Source organism: the organism of the source record quoted next, unplaced genomic scaffold (genome assembly GCF_019419815.1).
Source record: "Pyrus x bretschneideri cultivar Hongxiangsu unplaced genomic scaffold, Pyrus_bretschneideri_v1 Contig1, whole genome shotgun sequence".
Lineage (NCBI taxonomy): Eukaryota > Viridiplantae > Streptophyta > Magnoliopsida > Rosales > Rosaceae > Pyrus > Pyrus x bretschneideri.
In genome coordinates, this window is record NW_025999390.1 from 6882230 (window position 1) to 6902762 (window position 20533).

A 20533-nucleotide genomic window follows, 5' to 3' on the forward strand; every position below is an offset into this window, starting at 1 on the left:
GTTATTGACACTCCAAAAATCTCATTCTACACTCCTCATAAGTGTATTTTTTTTCCTAATATAGAAAGTTTAGAGTATAAAATGAGATTTTTTTTAGTGCTAATAATAATTCCCAATTAAGAATGAAGATATCTTAAGCAAGAATAAATTGTAGCAATGGTCCCTCAGTTTTAATCCCTCAACTAAAAACTATTACCACTGGTATTTCCAACTCATCAAAACATGTAGCTATAATCATTTTTATCAACTCCGTTAAAACTTTCATCAAAATGAGTCACGAGTCATGCACGTGAGGCTAAATCAATGAGCAATTATGGAAAATCAAATTAGAACAATTGTGTCAATGGTCCTTCAACTTTAATTCAACTAGAGAAATGGTCCTTAACTTTAATCCAATTGGAGCAATAGTCCCTCAACTTTAACCCATTTTGATAGAATTTTGACAGAGTTGACAAAAATGACAATAGCTACATGTTTGATGAGTTGAGGGACCAATGGTAATGAATTTTTAGTTGAGGGACCATTGTTATAATTTACTCCTGAAGCAAAGTAAGAGTAACCGTTATTGAAGATAAAATATTATTAAAAAAATAATAGTGATAAAGTTAATCCTCATGCATATTTATGAAAAGGATGTGATATCTACACATCCCATTTTACTTCTCACACACCCTTGATAATTTATGTTCGTTGAGTCACGAGTCATGCACATGAGGCTAAATCAATGAGCAAATATGGAAAATCAAATTAGAACCATTGTGTTAATGGCCCCTCAACTTTAATTCAACTAGAGAAATGGTCTTTAACTTTAATCCAATTGAAGCAATAGTCTCTCAACTTTAACCGATCCGATGACCGAAAATTAAAAGGATGTGAGAAATAAAATGAGATGTGTGGATATCACATCCCTTATGAAATCTCTACGAAGGGAGGAATTACAAGATTGCTTTTCACCCCAGTTGGAAAAAAATTCATTGCATTATGTCTAGATTGCCCACATTATAAAATAAAATTTATGAAAAAATACACTTTTTATGTAAAAATATAAAAAAATCAATATAAGGGAATTTGTGATTCAAGGGAGTCAAAAATAGAAAAGAAAAGGAATGAGAAGGGGATCGATGGTCTTATTTTTAATTTTTCAAGTATTGGATTACAGTTAGCACCAAAAAAAAAAAAAAAAAAAACAATCATAATGTTATGATGAATTGAAATACTTCTAACTTTCATTTCTGAAATCTCCAACCATCTAGTTGTACTCTCAAAAACATAATTCAGTGAAGAAAACCTGCTGCTGTTTTGATATAATTTATTGGGATATTCACATATAAACTCCCTACAACATCACATTTTAGAAAAAGTACTTCAAACTCAATATTAAAGAACATCCAATTTACTTTGCAACACCAAACTAATTTCGTAGCTACAAATAAATTAAAATATCAAAAGTGGATACATGAGAGATTTTTTTTTTCTTTCTAATTTGTCACTTGAAGTGTTTTTCTGTAAAGCATTATTTTTCAAAGTGTTTTTCTAATTTATTTATTAATGTACGGAGAAGAAAAGGCTCAAACAAAAATATTAGAGAGTTTTAACGAAACACTCCTAAGATAGGAATTTTCGTTAGTTTTCCTAAGATATTACCTTAGCAATGTTAGCTATGTGTTTTGATACTTTGACAAAAGAAAACATGTGACTCAGCCAAGAAAAACACACCAAAGCAAACAGCTTCAGTTTATTCTCCTCGTCAAAAGAATTCAAACTTAGACTGCCAAAGAGAAAAGACTTCAATTATAGACTCGAAAAAAAGAACTACGAAGAAACTACCATTTTTGTTACAATGATCTATACATTTACATTACAGAGATGAAGAATAAATTAGTCCCAAACTCATATTTTAAGAGTATCAAACATAAAATCTCTTACTTACAAGTGAAAAGAACTACAACTAGACTTAAATAACGAGAAAACAACCTCCTATAATCTTATATTATGACAAAACCGCCTCAATTCATTAAGAAATTTCACTGGTTTTTCTGTAAGAAATGAATGGTTTTTACATATGAATCTTCTAATAACATTGCACGCTGAAAATATAACTCAAACTTATCAATAGAAACCAAAGAATTTTACAATAAAAAATCAATTAAAATATGACAAGTGCATCAAGTCTATAGATAAAGAGTTTCATTCTCCAATTCTTATTGAAATATTTTTGTGTAAAATTTATGATTGTAAAGATGGTTTTTCTTTTTTATTTTAGAGTTTTTCATTTGTGGAGATCAAGGGCATGACCCAAAAAAAACAAACAAACAAACAAACAAACAAACGAACTCACTAACTAAAAAAGGCCCCAAGGGTGCTACACTGTGCAAACAAGTTTGGGTCCTTGCTGAAGAAAATGAAATGGCTGGTTGGGTCATCATTGGGTTTTGGGATAGCTGGGCTTTCAACCAAGCTTGTTGGCGGGCCCTAACAATTGGGCAATTTCCTTTTGAAATTTGGCCATTTTTTTGTCCTTTGCATAGGTTCAAGAGACGACCAGAACCCGTCGTTTACAAATGACATATCAAACAACCCAAATCACAAAAGCAAACAAAAGAACCCAAATACAAATAGAACAAGTACAATCAACTACAAGTAGACAAACACCTTATGTCTTTTAAATTCAAATTTGAATGTTTTAGCATATCCTCTTAGTAAAGACTAACATATAATATCGTTTGTAATAAAATAAGAAAACTCATAGAAATTGTTATTTCAGTTTGAAAATTGCTAGGAATACCATCTTTTCAGACCATATGTTATAAACTACATGATGTGACGGTTTATAGTTAGACTTCTTTTTTAATGATTTAAAGAAATTTGAAAAGGAATTAGATAAGTAGAATGATCATGATAAATTGGGGTTTTTTTTTTGGTCGAAGGAGTCGGCAGACTCGGAATTCATTAAAGATAAAACATATAACAAAGCCAACCAACGGCCCAAGATTAACAGTGGGAGGCCCAACCCACACCGACAAAAGCCTAGAACAGAAAACAAACGACAAAAGCAGACACAATACCCCGCCCGCCGGGGTGGGGGTGCGGAGGGGGAGGAGGAGAGCCAAGGGGATGTGTAAATAACCCTTACTACGACGGAGGCCGCCCCAAATCGAGTCCAAAACTCGAAGATCTGATTTTTGTTAGGAACAAAGGGGAAGTAATGGAGAGGTTGAAGGTGGAGGTGCCAGGGGAAGGAAGGGGAAATCGGACAAATGGACGTGAGACAAAACGACTGAAGAATTGAAATTTGGGTTTGAAAAGAGGGCAAGATGTAGGAGGAAAAGAAAGAAGAGCTGGTAAACGGCGAAGGACGCCGGAAAAATAGGTCTTGACCTCACAATCCGACAGCCATAGATAGTGGAAGGGCAGGTCATAGACATAATGAAAGGAGAAGAGAAAGAAAAGGAAGAAGAGAAATGAGGACTGCTTGCCGACCGCAACCAAAGGAAGGAGTCGGCGGCGAAGAGCTGGGGAATTTGGGTGATCTCTGCGAGAGAGATAGTGTGGGAATTTATTGCTAAAAGACTTTCTCAAATATAAAACTTGTAGCCAACTCATATTACATGACCATATTAGTACGATCTGTAGTAGTATTATAATCAATCAAGCATTCGGATCTTTTTGTGAGGATCTTGAGGATCCTTATTATGTTCGTTCATCGTACATCGTATGGTCAGTTTTCGTATGTTCGTTCATCGTACATCCTATGGTCAGTTTTCGTCAAGTACTATTTATGTTTAATTTTAAATAAAATAATTTAGAATAATTTTTTACCGTACGATATATGATAAATGAACACGATGTAAGAATCTTCGCGATCCTCCGGAGAGGATCCACGTTCATCAATCAATATGATACAATAGTATTTCACATAAAGAGTATAAGCTTAAACAAAAAGAATTAGGTAAGCCATTGGAGATCTGTCACTTACCCCCATAACATTCCTTTGGTCGTAAGCAAAACAAGAAAAAGGGAAAAAGGGTAAAAAATCAGAGTACTGATACGCATAAAGTAATTAACAGAATTAACCATGTCATAAAAAGTTGGAATAAATATGATATTGTTAAGGTAGTATTATTCAAATACCCTATTTTACTTTATCACACACATCTTCAGAAGATTTTAAGGTTGTTGAATTGATAAATTGAAGGAAATTAATGAATAAAAATCAATAAAAATGTATGGAAGGTAACAAAAAAAAATGTGAATAGCATCACCTTATTGTTATTTCAATTTGTTAAAATAGAATGAATTATTAGGGTATGACAAGGAACAAGTCAAGGAGGTTGGTCACTGAGAGGTCCTTCTCTTCCAACGTTACGATGTGCAATCCCGTATAGCTCCTACTGTGTTCTCTACATCTGTAATGTGTGTGTCAGCTTGAGCTAAGCTGCTGCAAAAGCAACATGCCACTGAGATCAAGTGGGCCCCAATCCATCAAATGCAGAAGAGATTTCCCACTGATCTTTTGATCATCTGGGGAACTTTTTGAATACTGCACAGTATATATAAGTTAGTATACATATTGATTCTTAATTTTATAATTTTTTTTTAAAATTAGACAAGTTCAAGACATTCGTATATAATAAAAAGAGGGAATGAATAGGGCTTTACAAAGATAAACAATTGAATTTGATTTTGATAATTTTGTAGATTATCTTTGAAAAGAAATGCCTAAAAAATAAACAGTGATATTGTACTTAAAATATATTATACTTTAGAGCCTGAAAAAAGTATGTTAAAAAATGTGTCACACACACGTGTGTGCGTGTGTGTGTGTGTGTGTTCAGAAGTGAGAACAGTATATATGGCATGGCAGAGCTTGAACATATTTGAAGATCTATAGCTTATAGTTTGTTTTTGTGCTTACATATATATACAGTGGAAACAGTTGCATGGGGTAAGCTAATGGGGATGGCATGCATGCACAACCACCAGTTCCTGATTCAGTACATTTGCATGCCATGTAATGCCAACCTATACTTTCATGGATATGCCCAGCATCTAACTCTGAGTCGTCTTATTTACAACCCTAAATTTCCCATACCCAGCGCCTGCAAAATATACATACATATATATCTTGTATATATTTTTTTAGACATGTGATATACATGGACCCGGTACCAAGTTCTCACATTACATTTGCATGTACATATGTACAAGCCTCGTTTGGTGTTTAAAATTAGATTAAAATGAATAATTTACAATATTTAAGGTCTATTAGATGGAAGAAATGAAAAAATTGTGTCTAACATGAAGGTAGAAGATGATGATGGATCACTAAGAGAACTTATCCATTTCAATTTAAGAAAAAAAAAGAAAAAAGAAGAAGATAGAATTAGAAAATAAGTTTCTTACATGTGTTCAATCCCTTAAAAACAACTACTTTCAATGTATCCAATCCTAAGTAAAAAACGTATGTGGCCATATATTGTTACGTAGATATGTAGCAGGAAGGCTCTCTATGCATGACGTCCGGAGCACGGGGTCAGTCTCCCCGCCGGTTGCATTGTTAGGTGCTAGTTTTATCGACAGGCAACGAGTTTCTCATGATTGTGTTTGCTAGTTTTGATCCATTTCGCAACATGATGGTATGTTTAGGGTTATATAATTACTCATACATATATGTTAGGTTTTAGGGTTTAGTAATACAGTCCATTTTCAAACCCCAAAAGTAACCTAATCAATGAACGTATGTTTTTTTTTTGGGTTTTGTTTTTGGGGGGGGGGGGGGGGGTGGAGTGGACTGGCCTAAAACACAGATAATATTTGTTCGGTTTAAAGCTTTGTTATACTTTCGATAAAAAAAGAATTTAGTTTTATATTCCAAATCTCATAGAGTCAAGAGTAACCTAATCAATGAACGCATGCAAGACGACTGATTTAAAAAAACTTTCATTGTTTGGGTCGATCGCTTATGTTTGCGTAAACATATTTAATTGTTAATACAATAGTTTTGAAATATGTTTTTCATATGTATGAAACTAAAAGAACTATTTACATACATAAACAACTAACGTAACATAATTTCATTTGTAAATTGTTCAATGAGAGAACAAGGTTCTTGCAATTTGCCAATCATCATGTATAGAGACAATAAATTATTCTTAGGTTTTTTTTTCTTTCTTTTTTTTCTTTTTCTAGAGGGTAAGTGAGGAGTAAAAAGGCCAAAGGGGGTGGTGGTGGGGGTCTCATCAGGTGTGGAATGCAAAGCGGTAAGAAATGAATCTAACAAGAGATCAGATTCTGAGAGAGAGAGTGTGTGTTCAATCAACCATGCAATCTGCCTTTCAGCACTGCTCTCTTTGCAGAATGGGTCAGTAGCAGTACAGAAAGGGCAGAGAGAGAGAGAGAGAGAGAGGTAAGCATGACGTAAGTTTCTGACACTATGACGCGTGCATGGAAGCGTGTGAAGCGGATTTCGAATTCAATACACACACAGCGCTAGGCGCTAGCTAGCTTTTAACTCTCTCCTTGGACTTTTCTAACCCCCACCCATCCAAAAATTCTATATCTGTCTCCCTCTTTCACTCACCATGCATTGTCTTATATATGGCGGCAGGGAGAGAATATTAACTTCGATTTTCATAAATCAAATCTTGCTCTCAAGTATTTTTGCAAAAATATAAATAGCATTTTACATGTCGGATTTTTTAAATATTGGATATTAATCAATGTATGATTTGGCCATGTTTTAATGAATAAAATCCGAGAGTATATATACGTATTTGCTATTTTTTGTAATTTTATAATTGGAAAATGGCCATGCATGCATGGCTTTACATCAGCAAGAGAGGAGAGAGGGGAGAAAGAGATGGATGGAAATGGAGGAGAGCTGTCATACTGGTTTTCTGAGTGCTTCGTACGATCGTGTACATGCATATGTGAAGAGGGGTCAGAGCCCCATCATTGTCTCAATTATCAGGTCCTGAGTAGTACGCGAGAGAGAGAGAGAGAGAGAGAGAGATTGTTAAATTGCAACATTTCCTTACCTCATCGACCTAATTACCTACACAGACCCTTTACCTCTGGTGCGTATCCTATGTATTATCTTATTGATGCAAACTGCTGTGACTAAGGTCGTCTACTACAACTTGCCTGACCTCATCGATCCTCACCAAACTATTACGTGTATTATTTCTCGAGAAGGAAAGTGGGAGGGTGGGTAAATGAATTAGGACGATTCCTTCCAATGTAATTTTTCACTTGATTAGGAATTTAGGATTGTTGAATGTGAATTATTATTGGTACTAAAAAATTTTATTTTATATTTCACATTTTCTATAATTAGTAAGAAATATACATTTATTAAAAATGTAGAATAAGATTTTTAAATTGATAATAACCGTTCATTTGTTGAATTCCTATTTAAAAGTGCATAATATTGTTCTCCGATCATGCTGATCAGCAAATTCAGTAACATGTTTTTAGTCCAACATATCAAGGTGCAAATCATGGAGACAACAGAAAAATATAAATGAAACACTTGATTAATTATGAAACATAAAATAGTCTCAAAACTCTCCATCCTAGTATATCGTAGCTGCCAATATATGCCATAGGGGATTAGGGCTATCGTCACATATACCATGAATTCAAGGCAGATATTAAGGTGAGGGAAAGGATCATCAAAAGAGCGAGTCTGAATGTAATTTGCTTCTCCTAGACTGCTGGCACGTAACCTTTTCTTAGAAACAAAACGAGAAATCTTGATACTTTTGTAAAAATATTAGAATTTTAATCGATTTTATGCAACAGGCTACAGCTCCTATGAATTGCAGATATTAGTGGAATTCTGGTTTGGAAGACCGAGGAGCTCATTTGATGACGGGACTGTGATGCAAAGCTGGCAGCACAGGAAGCAAGAAAATAGCTGCAGTATTTTTTGGTGTAATAAATTTTTTATAAAAAAATAGCTGCAGAATTATCTGCAGGTAAACGAAAAGATTTTTTTTTCTGGTCCTCAAGAAAAGTTTTTTGAAATCTTCCAATTTTGTTTAGATGACCAACTGAAAGGGCACCCACTTCTCTTTACCATATTCAACATTCATGTATTGGGCAATTATTATGTCCACACTCCACAATTTATCAAATTAGTGGGCATATTAACAGTTCAATTTTTTGAAAATAGAAAAAATTTATAAAGTTATTTCAGCATTCTCTACTATAACCGTGTTGTGTGAAGTATGGGCATGAATGCTACATATAAGTGAAGCTAAAACATATATTTGTCCTCCAAAGCCCTAAAACTTGAGGAAGTGATCTATGAAAGTACAAGGGCAAATTTTTGTTTGGTGAAAGAGAAAATCGATCGAGCGAGTTCTCATTCGTTCAGTCACCAAACTTGTACTACACGTTTAGGGACTGCCAAAAATGGACAAAGGAGATATAAATATGAGAAAACGTGAATGAGAATTGTGGAAGTGTAAGTAAACAGAGAGTGGCATGCATTCCCACTACATGTTTGTAAGATGGATATGTCCCTGATTAATCAATGACAACACTTATTCAGTTCAGCATATGTAAATGGATCAATTGGACCTGCATTTAATATTCAAAACCCTAAAATCTATTTTTAATTCACTTAGTAATTAGGTTTAAACTTTAAATCATTGTTCTTATCTGCTTAGTTTCAAAATATGCCAGGATGGATAAGGTTTTCTTTTTTAACTCACTGCATTATTAGCTCAAACACTTTCCTTTCCCACTTGGGGTAAATTAGAATAGTACTACCATTTGTATTTATAAAAATGTCAAGCATCAACTAGCTATTTGTTGGGTGATTCTAAAGATTTCAAAACCGACTGGTAAGGTTCACCTTACGAATTAAGCTGGAAGAATGATCTTATGGCCACCCATTTTTCATAATTTTCCATCCACCTTATAACTAAAATACACATAACAAACAATATTAAGGTGAATGAAAAAAAATATGATAGGTAGATTGACATAGTAGCACTCAAGTTAAAGTCTTGTTGATTTTTAAAAATTTTACAAATGAAGAGGATGTATTAGAAAATACGAAGAAATTCTTTACACATTTATAAACAAAACTAGATAATAGGAATATATTTATCTTAGGATGATGATTTTACTCAACTCTTTTTAGCTTCATTTACCGTAAACAACAGATAAAGTCAGACAGAAATGCGTGCGAGAGAGAAGGGGGTATGTATTTATCATGTCCCTTTCATTTACAATAAAATGTACCTATTTCTAAACAACTACATTAGAGTTAGCCTAACAATAAACATTCAAATATAACAGCACGAGTGGCATATAACTTGTATGTTCATAGAAATTTATTAACAATCAAGGATGCATGACTAGTGAGTCGTGACATAACTTGTCTGCTATAGAAATTTAAAAAACTCAAAGATACATGATAAGTGACATAACTCCATCAGATTTTCTATGTCGTTTTAATAGAATTAAAATGTAATTTCCAATTAGCTGAATGTTCGGCGTTTATGTGTAATAGGACAGTTGCATCTTGTTCAAAGTGGTCGATGTCAAAGTTGAAAAATCAAGCCAAATTATTGTAGGTCACACATCATACATGTAAATGTAGCTAGTGTAGGAATTGGTGATTTAAATTAGGGAATTTTAACGAAAAGCTCTTTAGACTGTTCATTTTAACGAAAAATTACATTTTTACACTAAAAAGTCAATCCTGATACTATTCACTTTACCCTTTATTTTATACTTATTGTTAAAACTCAAAATTTTTAAGTTATTTTCATTAGTTTTCTTTTAAAATTAGGATTAAACACTTAATCATTAGTTGTATGGGTGGTGTGTAGAGTTCTTACTTATATGACGTGGCACGAAGCTAACAAGGATTACAAACATAAATCTTCATGAACAAATGTTTTTGGAATCTACTAAAGATAGGGATACCCAAAAAGTTGTTTGATTAATTTTGAATTGATGAGTTGCATTGGGAACCGAAAGGTTTTAAAAAGACATAAATACAACATGGGGAAAGCTCAGTGCCCTTAGAAAAATTAAACAACGTAATTTTGGACAAAAATTGAAAAGCCCGATATTTATTACAAATTTTATTTTATGGTTTTGGAAGTTGAAACGATTTTAGATGACCTTAAACATGAAGGGCTCATCTCATAACCATGAGGTTTGTTCTGCTCATGATTCTCTTTAAAAAAGACATTATACACCTAATTATGATATCAAAATATTTCTTGTTGCGTCTTATATCATGATATCGATTGAATCCAATATTCTTCAACTTTAATTTCTTCTTTTCAAAATTTGCAAAATTTATTTTCTTCATCTTTCTTCGTTGGAATTAACGCATATCTTGTCCTACATCACTAGACTAGAAAAAAAATATTACAACAATTTTATGCATGGGCGATACAATTCCCTACTAGCTCTACACATTGTAATCTATGTTCCTCATTGAGCCATTGTTCAGTTTCCTTGATATTTGAACCTTGTCATCTTTGATTCAAATATGATTTCTTTAGTTTCAATGTTTAAAGTATTCAGAATCGAACACTAAATTGCATTGCAACTTGTGATAAATTCAGACCGTTTGATTTACTTTTTTAGTGAAGGTGTCATGACCTTAATAGTTGATGGATTTCCAAATTGCCATGAGATACCAAGTTTGATGTCCAAATTGCCATGCAGAAGTAAAATTTCATGCTATATTTTGTTGGCTCGGAAAAGGAGTAGTCCAACCTTTTCTTGGTTAAACTTAACAATTATCGAGTTAAGATCATGATTGGCCTGCATTCCAACTTTGGCTCCTGCATTGTCAAAACATTCACTTATTACCATAAGGCAAAGTTCAAAGAAATTACGAAGGAGACGGAGACCGCATTGTCAAAACTAGCAAACCTTAACCGTTTGAAAGATAAGAATTCGCGTGAACAATGAATAATGGAGCTAAAAATACCTTCTATTTCTGAAATTGTTTGTACAAACTACAAAGATAAGGAAGATACACGAGACGGAAAAGAAATCTAAGCCCCCAAGCAAAATTGTTACATATACAAACCCAAAAAGATTAAACAAAGCCTTGCTACCTAAGGTGAAATTAAAATCATTATCCCCTGTAAATACTCCTAATTCAGAGAACAATCTAACAACTCCCCTATTTTTTTTTTCTCCCCTTCATTTTATACAACTCAAATTTGCAGAGATTATTTTAGTAGGATAACATGGGAATTACAAGAATTATTATTCCTGCAGTCTTTGTTTGTCTTCCAAGGCTGACTAATATCCTTGGCTATCGCAACAGCGTCAGAAGCCGTTCCAAGAAGCCCCTTTCTTGTGAATCCAACTGTGTAGAGTCCATCACTTCCTTTCCAGCAGTTGGGAAAGGGTGCTTTTGGCATCCCATCTTTAGTGAAAAAATCACAACCCTAAAATACCAAAATTAAAAAAATAATATGTTAATATTTGCTGAATAGTAACCATCATACGTGAAAGCCCACAAGGGCATATAACTTGTAAACATACAAAAAGGTATAATACAAAAGGGAGTGTAACTGCAGAAGAAAAGAGATTCTGCCATGTTATTGGATTCGGATGGATATACTCGTGCGTCCCTACTTCTTGTAGGGTAACGAGTGTGTACATTTAATGAATACTATGTCACTAAATGTATACACTCACGTATTGCTTCTCGTTGTTTTTCATAGCGTATTAATGTATACATCCGGTGACACTCGGGATTTTCTTGTAGAAGAGGCCAAACAAAAAGCCCAAGTATTTTTTCTGGGGTCAGAAACAAGAAAAACCCCAAATTGTTTTATTCTTTTTTTCCATGGAGAAAAGAAGGGGTTTGTAGGTATGTGGAACTATGTGGCCTATAGTTAGTTTCCCAAAAAAAAAAAAAACTACGTGGCCTATAGTTTGTGGATATGTCCAAGAGAGAGAGTGACAAGTGAGTGCATAATAAGATAGAAGTAAAAACTAAAAGAGGGCAAGCTGGTCATGTTCACCTTGAGCCAAGTAGGCACATTGCTTTTGTACCCAGTTGCTAAGATTATAGAATCAAACTCCTTCTCCTGTCCATTCATAAATCTTGCTCCATTTCTTGTTATCTCCTTCACCCCTTCCATCACCTGCAAAAAAATCCTAACGATTTAGCCAAAACCCTACTCAAAAAATCCAAAAAAAATCATATAAAAAAGGAAAGCTTCCAAGTACCTTTATTTTGCCAGATTTAATTTGTGACAATGCTCCAACATCAAGAACTGGGGTTTTTCCAGTGACATTCTTGAGCTCAATAGGGCCAGTTTTGGGCCTTTTGAGCCCTAATTGGTCTGTGTTGCCTAGGATGAAATTGGCCACTAGCAATAGGACCCTGTCTACAAGCTTCAATGGCAGCCATTTGAGAAGTGCCATTGCAATCCCAAATGTTGAGAACCCAAACATCTCTCTTGGTAAAACATGAACCTGTAAATAAAACACCTTAATTTAATCCATAGATTAACAAAACCCAGAAACCAAAACTAAAAATAAGTCAAGATTATATATATTTAGAGAGAGAGCGAGAGAGAGAGCGAGAGAGAGAGGAGAGAGAGGCTTACAGTGTTTCTAACAACCATATGAGGGATGGCATTGTATCTACAGAGGTCAAGGCTGACTTCCATGCCGGAATTTCCACACCCAACAACCAAAACCCTTTGGTTTCTGAAATCAGAGCCAGACTTGTACAGACTGGTGTGAAGAACAGGGCCTTGAAAATTATCCATCCCAACAATCTCCGGTACGACGGGCTCAGCATTCTCTCCTGTGGCAACAATCAGCCACTTGGAAATGTACTCTGAATCCTGAGTCTTCACCCTCCAAAACCCAGAAACGGAATCGAATTCCGCGGTCTGGACGGCCTGATTGAACTTGGGGTGGATTGAGAAGTGGGAGGCGTAGGACTCCATGTATGAAATGAACTGGGATTTTGTAGGGTACCTTGGGAAATCTTCGGGGAACCCCATGAGAGGAAGCTCACAGAATTGCTTGGGAAGGTGGAGTTTGAGACGGTCGTATGTCTTCTGCTGCCATAGAGAAGCTATGCAGTTGGATTTCTCGAGAATCAGAGAAGGGACGCCATTGTGGGAGAGGCAAGCTGCTGCTGCGAGGCCAGATGGTCCTGCGCCTACAATGATAGGGCCTTGAAGAATCCCGGAATTGGATTCTGGGTTTTCTTGTTGAGGTTTTTTGGACGAACCCATGTCGGAAAATCCCAAGAAAGTGAAAGATTTAGATAGAGAAAGCGAGAGAGAGAGAGAGAGAGAGAGAGAGAGAGAGAGGGAGGGAGAGAGAAACCTTTGTGGGTTTCTTTTTAGTTGCTCTGTTTAGAAGGGACTGTTAGGGTGGTGTTTCTTTATCTCTGTTTTTCTGAGGAAAATATTGGGGAGGTGGGAATGAATTTAAAGAGGCTGGTGGGGAGAGAGACTTGTACTTTGAGCAAGTGGGAATGAAGGGTTTTATGGAGATTTTATAGGGAAGTCTCAATACAAAGCGAATCAGGAGCGTGAGGTTTCTGAGCGACTGATGAGGACTTTTAATGCATAGAAAACAGAGTAAGAAATGAAAAAAAAAACAGTGTTATTATCAGAAGTGAGGGGTAGAGAGAGAAAGTGAGCAGAGAGAGGAGGGAGGAAGGGGGTTGGGGGAGGTAATGGAGGCGTGAAGGTTAAGGAAAGGATTTGGTTTTCTCTATCTCAAGGCTCTTTCTTCCTTCTCAGTTTTCTTCTGTGTGCAGAGTTGAGTTTTTGGGAGGATTAAGTAGCATTAGGAGGAGGAGGAGGCAGCAATGGGGTAAAAGGGGGAATGACATAAATATATTTATGTGGGATTTTAATGATTGAGGTCGTTATTTTTGGGAGGAATGGCACGTCCCACTCACACTTAACAACATTGGTTTAGTAATCTCTTTTAGGTACTTCTTGTGTGTTTCTTGTCTACATTCCTTTCACATTATAATGAAACTCATTTAGTTGTCAATGGGATTATACTACTTCTTCGACTATATGAGATTTGGATTGAATCAACTCGCTAGAATATTGTCTTAAGATGCAGTATGGAATTGGATATAATGAAAATTAAAATCGAGATAAACCAATTTCAATTCTATATCAAACATTACAGCGGTTTCAACCAATCTAACGAGGCTTAACGAAAGCGAACGATGTAAATGAATTTGGGACATTTGTCCCATGTGATCTTAGGTACGGAACTCCAAGGCATGGACTTATCTAGGAATTGCTAGTTCCTACTACAAATTGTGGAGTTCATCAATAGGCACTAGTTTTAGAGATTGTATGAGTGAAAGTTAACAGAGAGTCATGGATTATTGAAAAGAGAATTGAACCATTCGACTAAATGATCAAAAAATGGAAGACTCGCTGGAGGCGCTTGCCGTGAATCCTTCCAGGAGTAGGTGGGCCATATGGGAAGATATGCTGTTACGTGGATGCCAAGTCAGCAGGGGAGTAGTTGTTGCACCGCAGGAAGCAGCGGTGAGAATTGTTGCTTCTGTCAACTGCCGTCCGTTGGAGTACTATTGTCTTTCTCTTGCCACGTGGTGTAGTTGCTGCCGGCCTCTGCCGGGAAAATTAACAACTCGAATGGTATTTCAACATTTGATGTGGATTGCATTTTGCTATTTAATTTATGGAGTTTAACAAAATATTTTGGGCATTGCTTACTTTTAATAATCATATTTATACATTTTTCTGGTACTATTTACTATACTTTTAAAAAAGGCTTTTCATTATAAAGAAATTTTTTTTAGATTTTTCTTTAATTTTCCTTTTAATTTAAGTAACACTTTGTTCCGTGGATGAGTCCATCCTTCGGTAATGATTTTTAAACCAAGTGCATTTGGGTCAAATATGATTTTTCAATGTACATTTGTGTACTTGTTCATCATTTTTTAGTACTTTCTTTGATATCACATTAATTATTGTTTCTTCGTTTTGATTTTTAGGTTTCAACTTTACCTTTCTACTGTAATGAATATTAATAAGATTACACCGTTTTTGCGTTGAAAAGATGTTATGATGTCATTCTAAGTTTATAAATCTTTCAGGATTTTATTATATATATACATATATTTTTTCTTGGTCAAAATTTTCAACTTTTTTAATACATTAATAGTCGTCGACCAAAAAATATAAAAAACTTTAATAGTTGATCTTAAAATGTATATTATTTCTTTTAATACTTGCATTTTCTCTTAGGAATGAGCTCTCATTCGCAAATGTAATATATTTTAATAGAAGAAATTTTATAATCGAAATTATTCTATTTCTTAATTTTTATTAAAAGCTCATCCTTACAAAAAAAAAATCATTCAAATTCAAAATCGTTTAATAATCCAAATGTATCAAATAAATGAACAATTCATATGAATATGTTATTTGATACCTACACTATTGATTTATTGGTACATGTACATGACTCAACGAGCTCCAATTCAAATGAATTTTTTGAAAGAATCTTTAAATGATGATTTACAAATTGAATGGTTCTGATTATAATTATTTATTTATTAATATATTTGCAACTAGGGAATGACCATCAATACACTTGTTTATCTCTCTACACCCACTCCCCCATTTTCCCCGGTGAACCCAAAACACATCTCCTCGAGTCATCGACGGCCACCATCCTCCACTTTTTTATTTCTCTTTCTCCTCCCTCTTCTCTCTTTCCTCTTGAGCCGAATGGGAACTGCAATGCTTCGCAGGCTTCGCTGTCAACAATGACTTCGCTCTATGTTCCTCCGTTTACTCTCCTTTCCTCACTGATTCTCTCTCTTTCCCCGTCGGTTGGGACCCGTAGCTTCCATTTTCATACCCTCATTAGTCATTGCTTAAACCCCAAGCTTCCCATTTTTGACGTTTAATCCTACTTGTTTGATAATAAAAAGAAAATACTATTTCAAATTGACCCAATTACCTAATAGTAGGCACCGGAATAACTTAACCTCAAGAACAAGAAAGAGATGAGAGCTGCAATGGTCAACTGCGTTTAGGTTTGGATTCACCGGGAAATGGGAAGTGGGTATAGAAACAAATGGTTGATGGCTTTTGTTTTCTAATATTTATTTTTTATATTTTCATTCACATAAGGGCAAATTTGGTAGTTTGTTAGGAAAGATTTATGAGTTGGGTGTGAAGATACATAAATTGGGTTCATATAAAATTTTCCTGATTATTTATATCATGTCAAATTTTTGTCACGTAAATGTAGCAAGCTTGTTTCTGGATCATACATAGAACCTGGAAAAGTTCAGGAGTTCCTCATACAGATAAAGTTGTATGGAATGGAGCCAACAAATCCACAATAATTTACATTTTTTAAATAATTATTAAAAGGAAGAGGAGGATTTGAAACTATTAGTCAATAAGTTAGGAAAAAGGAGTTTCAAACTCATAACGCATATAGATAGAAACTCAACCCAACATCCTACCCACAAGAATTAACATTTTACATCATCTCTTTCGGAGGCCGAAAGATATACGTGCTATGTTTTGTTCCCTATCCTCTTGCTCTTTTGCTGCCTACTATAGCATGCCAGCCCTTGGTAATCACAATTAAATTAATAGTTGACTAAAACTCTTTGTAATGTAGTTACTTTGATGTTATTATATTTTCATATATTTGGAATACTAAGATAGGGAGTTGGGGTAGCTGATATTTAGGTAGTTGTTCTTTTATCAATTAGTTGCCAATTGGCATACTGTTAACCTAGACAACTAAACTAAAACATCATGTAATAAGATAAGTAGAGGGAGATTTTATTAGCACTCTAAAAAAATCTTTTTGCACTCCTAAAAAATAAATTATTTTAGGTGCTTCTATATTTTCATCCAACATAAATGTTCTTACTATAAACAAAAATACGATCTTAATTTCTATATTTCATAATGAATGAAATGACCCAGATAAAATATCACTTCCTTTTTGCTAAACCACGGGGAGCCTTGGAGTAGTTTACATGGCAAATTTAGTTGTTGTGGCTATATCTTTCTTAATTCTCTAGAGGCCTTCAAGTTGAGGGCCTTCGTCAAATTCAATTTCTATGGTTAAACAAAACCTTGAGTGATTCTTCAATCAACCCAATTATTTTTCAGCACAAATATCTACTTACTCTTCAGCCAAAACCCCTTAGCTCTTCAGCTACATTCTCAAAGCCCTCTTTCAATATAAATATTGCCTACAATCCCTAAGATCTAGATTTTTTACAGCTCTGACACCTTGTGGTTTGATTCGATTGATGTGTCATTCCAACCACCTTGATTTTCTCTCTGAGGCCTATGTTTTGTACCAAGTCCAATCCCGATGCCAGTGATCTCGGTGGAGTTCTTAGCATTATGTTGTTCTTCATGGCCTGAATCTTGGTAAAGTTTTGCTACTTTCTTTACATTTTTCAGTCACTTTTCATTTCTAGTCATCTAGCTTGGCCCTTCGGCCTAGATTTTGCCTTTATAAATGTTTGTAATCTTGAGTTTATTATGAAATGATTACACTCTGTTTCTTGCTTTAGTTTCCATTTCACTTTCATTTACTTTTTAAGCAAGCACACACAAAGTTACATTGAACTTTAAGTCCGGTTCACTTGACGTACAAAAAAAAAAATATTTAACCAAACCAATGTCTTACTCGGTCCGCAATCATTTTGGTTAAGAAATTAGATTTATGCGCAACTTTCATGCTCACTAAAAACCTAAACACTGTCTATTGATAGCCTCCAACATTGGCACGCATATTCTCTCTTTCTCTTGACTCTTGAGCCATCTCATGAGGCTGAGATTGAAAGCAACACTACGAGAAAATACATGTTGAACTCCGTCCAAGTTCTGACACCAACTAACTCTTTAAATCATTGAATGCAGTAATTACAATGTCCTCTTACTCATATTATGACGGTAAGAACAATAATCATTGAAATTTAATTTGGGTATAGAAACAATAAACACATGACAATTGCGCTATCCTAGCTACCACCATATCTAATTAAGACAATGTTGATCTGTACTCGTTGAAAGCTACACCAAAGGGACAAGAAGAACAAAGCGTAATGCATTAGGGGTCAATGAGGATATAATATCCCAACGACCTCAATGCATGATGGTGTTTGGAAAAGAGGATCTAGGGAGCTAGAAATGGACTAAAAGGACATACACAATCTAGGTTAGGCAAATAAAATCTAAGGCATATTTTTATTCTTCACGGAATATACACTTAGTTGGAGCGCAATTCAGCTCTAGGGCATGACCTACTATCTTTTCATATTAATTTGTAGTCTTTCTTCAACTTTTACACCTGTTGATTTCTAAAAGTTCTAGGCTTGGAAGGCAGCCTTGCTGCCACTCCATAATATTATACATGATTCTCCAAAAATGGCGACAAGTTGCTGACCTGAGGTGAATCCATATAAATATTAGTTCTTTAAGTTCGACCTAATCTTGTGGCCAGAAGAAGGTTCAACCAAGATAAATTAATCATTACATAATCCAAACTACTCAAGGCTGGTGAATGAAAATCTAATTACAATTTAACTTATTTTAAACCTTAATCTAATTATATAGAAACACTTTCTACATCATTAAGCATGAAATACATCTTGACGTTCCTGTAAAGTTAGATTCTTGTCTACAAGATTATGATGAAAATTAAGAATCTATTATTAGAACTCTCATGACACTTATATTCTTGGTTCAAGAACGTGCTTGAATTTTTTTTATTTAAGTTGATATGTGAACATTTAATAGCTTTTATTTTCAAAATTATTCTATTTCATGACATGGCATTGTGCTTAAATGAAATTATTCTACCAGATCAATAGACTATCGAACAATATAATTGCCATTTAAAGTCATGAGCATTGGTAAGAATTTGCAACTCTGACATATAAACTTTGTTGATTATACAGTTTAAATACATAGAAAGCAGCACGATCCCGTGTTTGATTTATTCTTAGAAAAGAGATAAGTTAAAAAATAATCCAGAATGTATACAAATATACAAGTATTTATGCGTTTTTGTTTTCTTCTGTGGTATATATGTTTTATGAAGAACGGATTGTAAATATAGGCATGGTGTTTATAAGTCGTGGATAAAATATTTCAATAGTTAGCAAATGTATCGATGTGTCATTTGTTGACATTATCAATACCAAATTTATTATGGATGTCGTGTAAAGAATTAGAACTATATTATATATGATAATAACTATAAAATCTTGGTAGGTTAGCTATAGGTGTTGCGGTCGTGTTGCATTTCAAATCTCTCGATGACAACCCGTACACACCATGCATACACAAACTCATAAAACCAGCTTTAGAATAGATGGTCCCAGTACAAAGTTCAGAGGCCTTCCTTGTTAAGTTCATGCAATGACCATATCTCTGTCATTGAAGCATAAAATCCTGAGCAATTTAGATATAGGTCCCCCACACCGTACTACTCTCTCTGCTTGGCAGTCGGGGTTGGCAGCAAAGAATGCCGATGACGATCAGCGAGCCCCACACTATACAGCTTTGAAACTTCAACGTTATAAGTTGATCATTTTTAGGACCAGTCCATGATCTGCAGCGCTCTCTTGATATGTATCATTCAATTTCTGGACAGCTCCTTCATGAGTTAATGAAGTTAATTTTGTAATAAACTTCTGGGGAAGTTGTTTTCAAAGGAACGTGCCTGCATGCCCTTCACATGTCCCAATTCACGAAGTTGTAGAAGGAACTGTCAATTAGTTGATGAGGCACTTTTCCAGTTTCCATGAATATTAATTTTAGTTTGATAAGATTGTGTTTGAGGAAGATTGTTAAAGTAAATCTAATAAGAAACTTATTCAATTTCCAGGGACATTTGATATATTAACATTCTCTCTCGTATTCATCTTATATTTTGAGTCGTTTTCATTTGTTTATAGGAAAAATTATCTAGGTGGGTTAACATTCAGGCATCTAATTAACATATGAGGTTAGATATATATATATATATATATATATATATATATATATATATAATTGAGATTCACCATAAAATCAATTGATACTATAGGGAGTAACTCAACTACATAAGCACATGCAACGTCGTTTTTCTCCCAGTGCGGGATTCATATTTTCAATACGATCTAACACATGTGGCAAATTTTTATGCTTAATTAACAGGCTGTTGTTAATGCGGAAGCAGACATGTCAACGACCTCGCATTGAACAAATACATAGAAAGGGATGAAATGCAAGGAACCCTTTCCTACACTAAAAATTACATTGCTTATAAAAGAAAATAACCTAGAGCTTTAAATGAAAATAAATAAGGAAATAATCTAATAGAATTAGGACCAAAAAATGCATGAAATTTTTATATTTCTATAAGTTTTGCTTATTTACATCAAAGGTAAAATGGGTAAACGAAACAGTCAGTAAACCTATGTCTGATAAAAATAAATAAAAAATAGACATAATTAATAGCAGGCTAAGTGTTTGAGTCG

General features: G+C 34.5%; 1 protein-coding gene across 1 annotated transcript; it reads right to left on the minus strand.

Annotated features, from left to right (window-relative positions):
- Positions 1 to 10954: 10954 nt before the first annotated feature.
- LOC103966087 (probable indole-3-pyruvate monooxygenase YUCCA4) lies at positions 10955 to 13811 on the minus strand. Its single transcript, XM_009379218.2, has 4 exons — positions 12612 to 13811; positions 12229 to 12477; positions 12021 to 12143; positions 10955 to 11438 (listed from the first exon to the last, which is right to left on the minus strand). The coding sequence occupies exons 1-4, from the start codon at positions 13251 to 13253 to the stop codon at positions 11217 to 11219; spliced, it is 1236 nt and encodes a 411-aa protein (XP_009377493.1). The 5' UTR covers positions 13254 to 13811; the 3' UTR covers positions 10955 to 11216.
- Between the last annotated feature and the right edge of the window lie 6722 nt (positions 13812 to 20533).

Coding starts and splice junctions, on each gene's coding strand:
- LOC103966087 (XM_009379218.2), bottom strand. CDS start 13,253: ATGGGTTCGTCCAAAAAACCTCAACAAGAAAACCCAGAATCCAATTCC. Junction 12,478..12,611: donor ATATGGTTGTTAGAAACACT/GTAAGCCTCTCT, acceptor TTTTATTTACAG/GTTCATGTTTTACCAAGAGA. Junction 11,439..12,020: donor ATGTGCCTACTTGGCTCAAG/GTGAACATGACC, acceptor TTGGTATTTTAG/GGTTGTGATTTTTTCACTAA.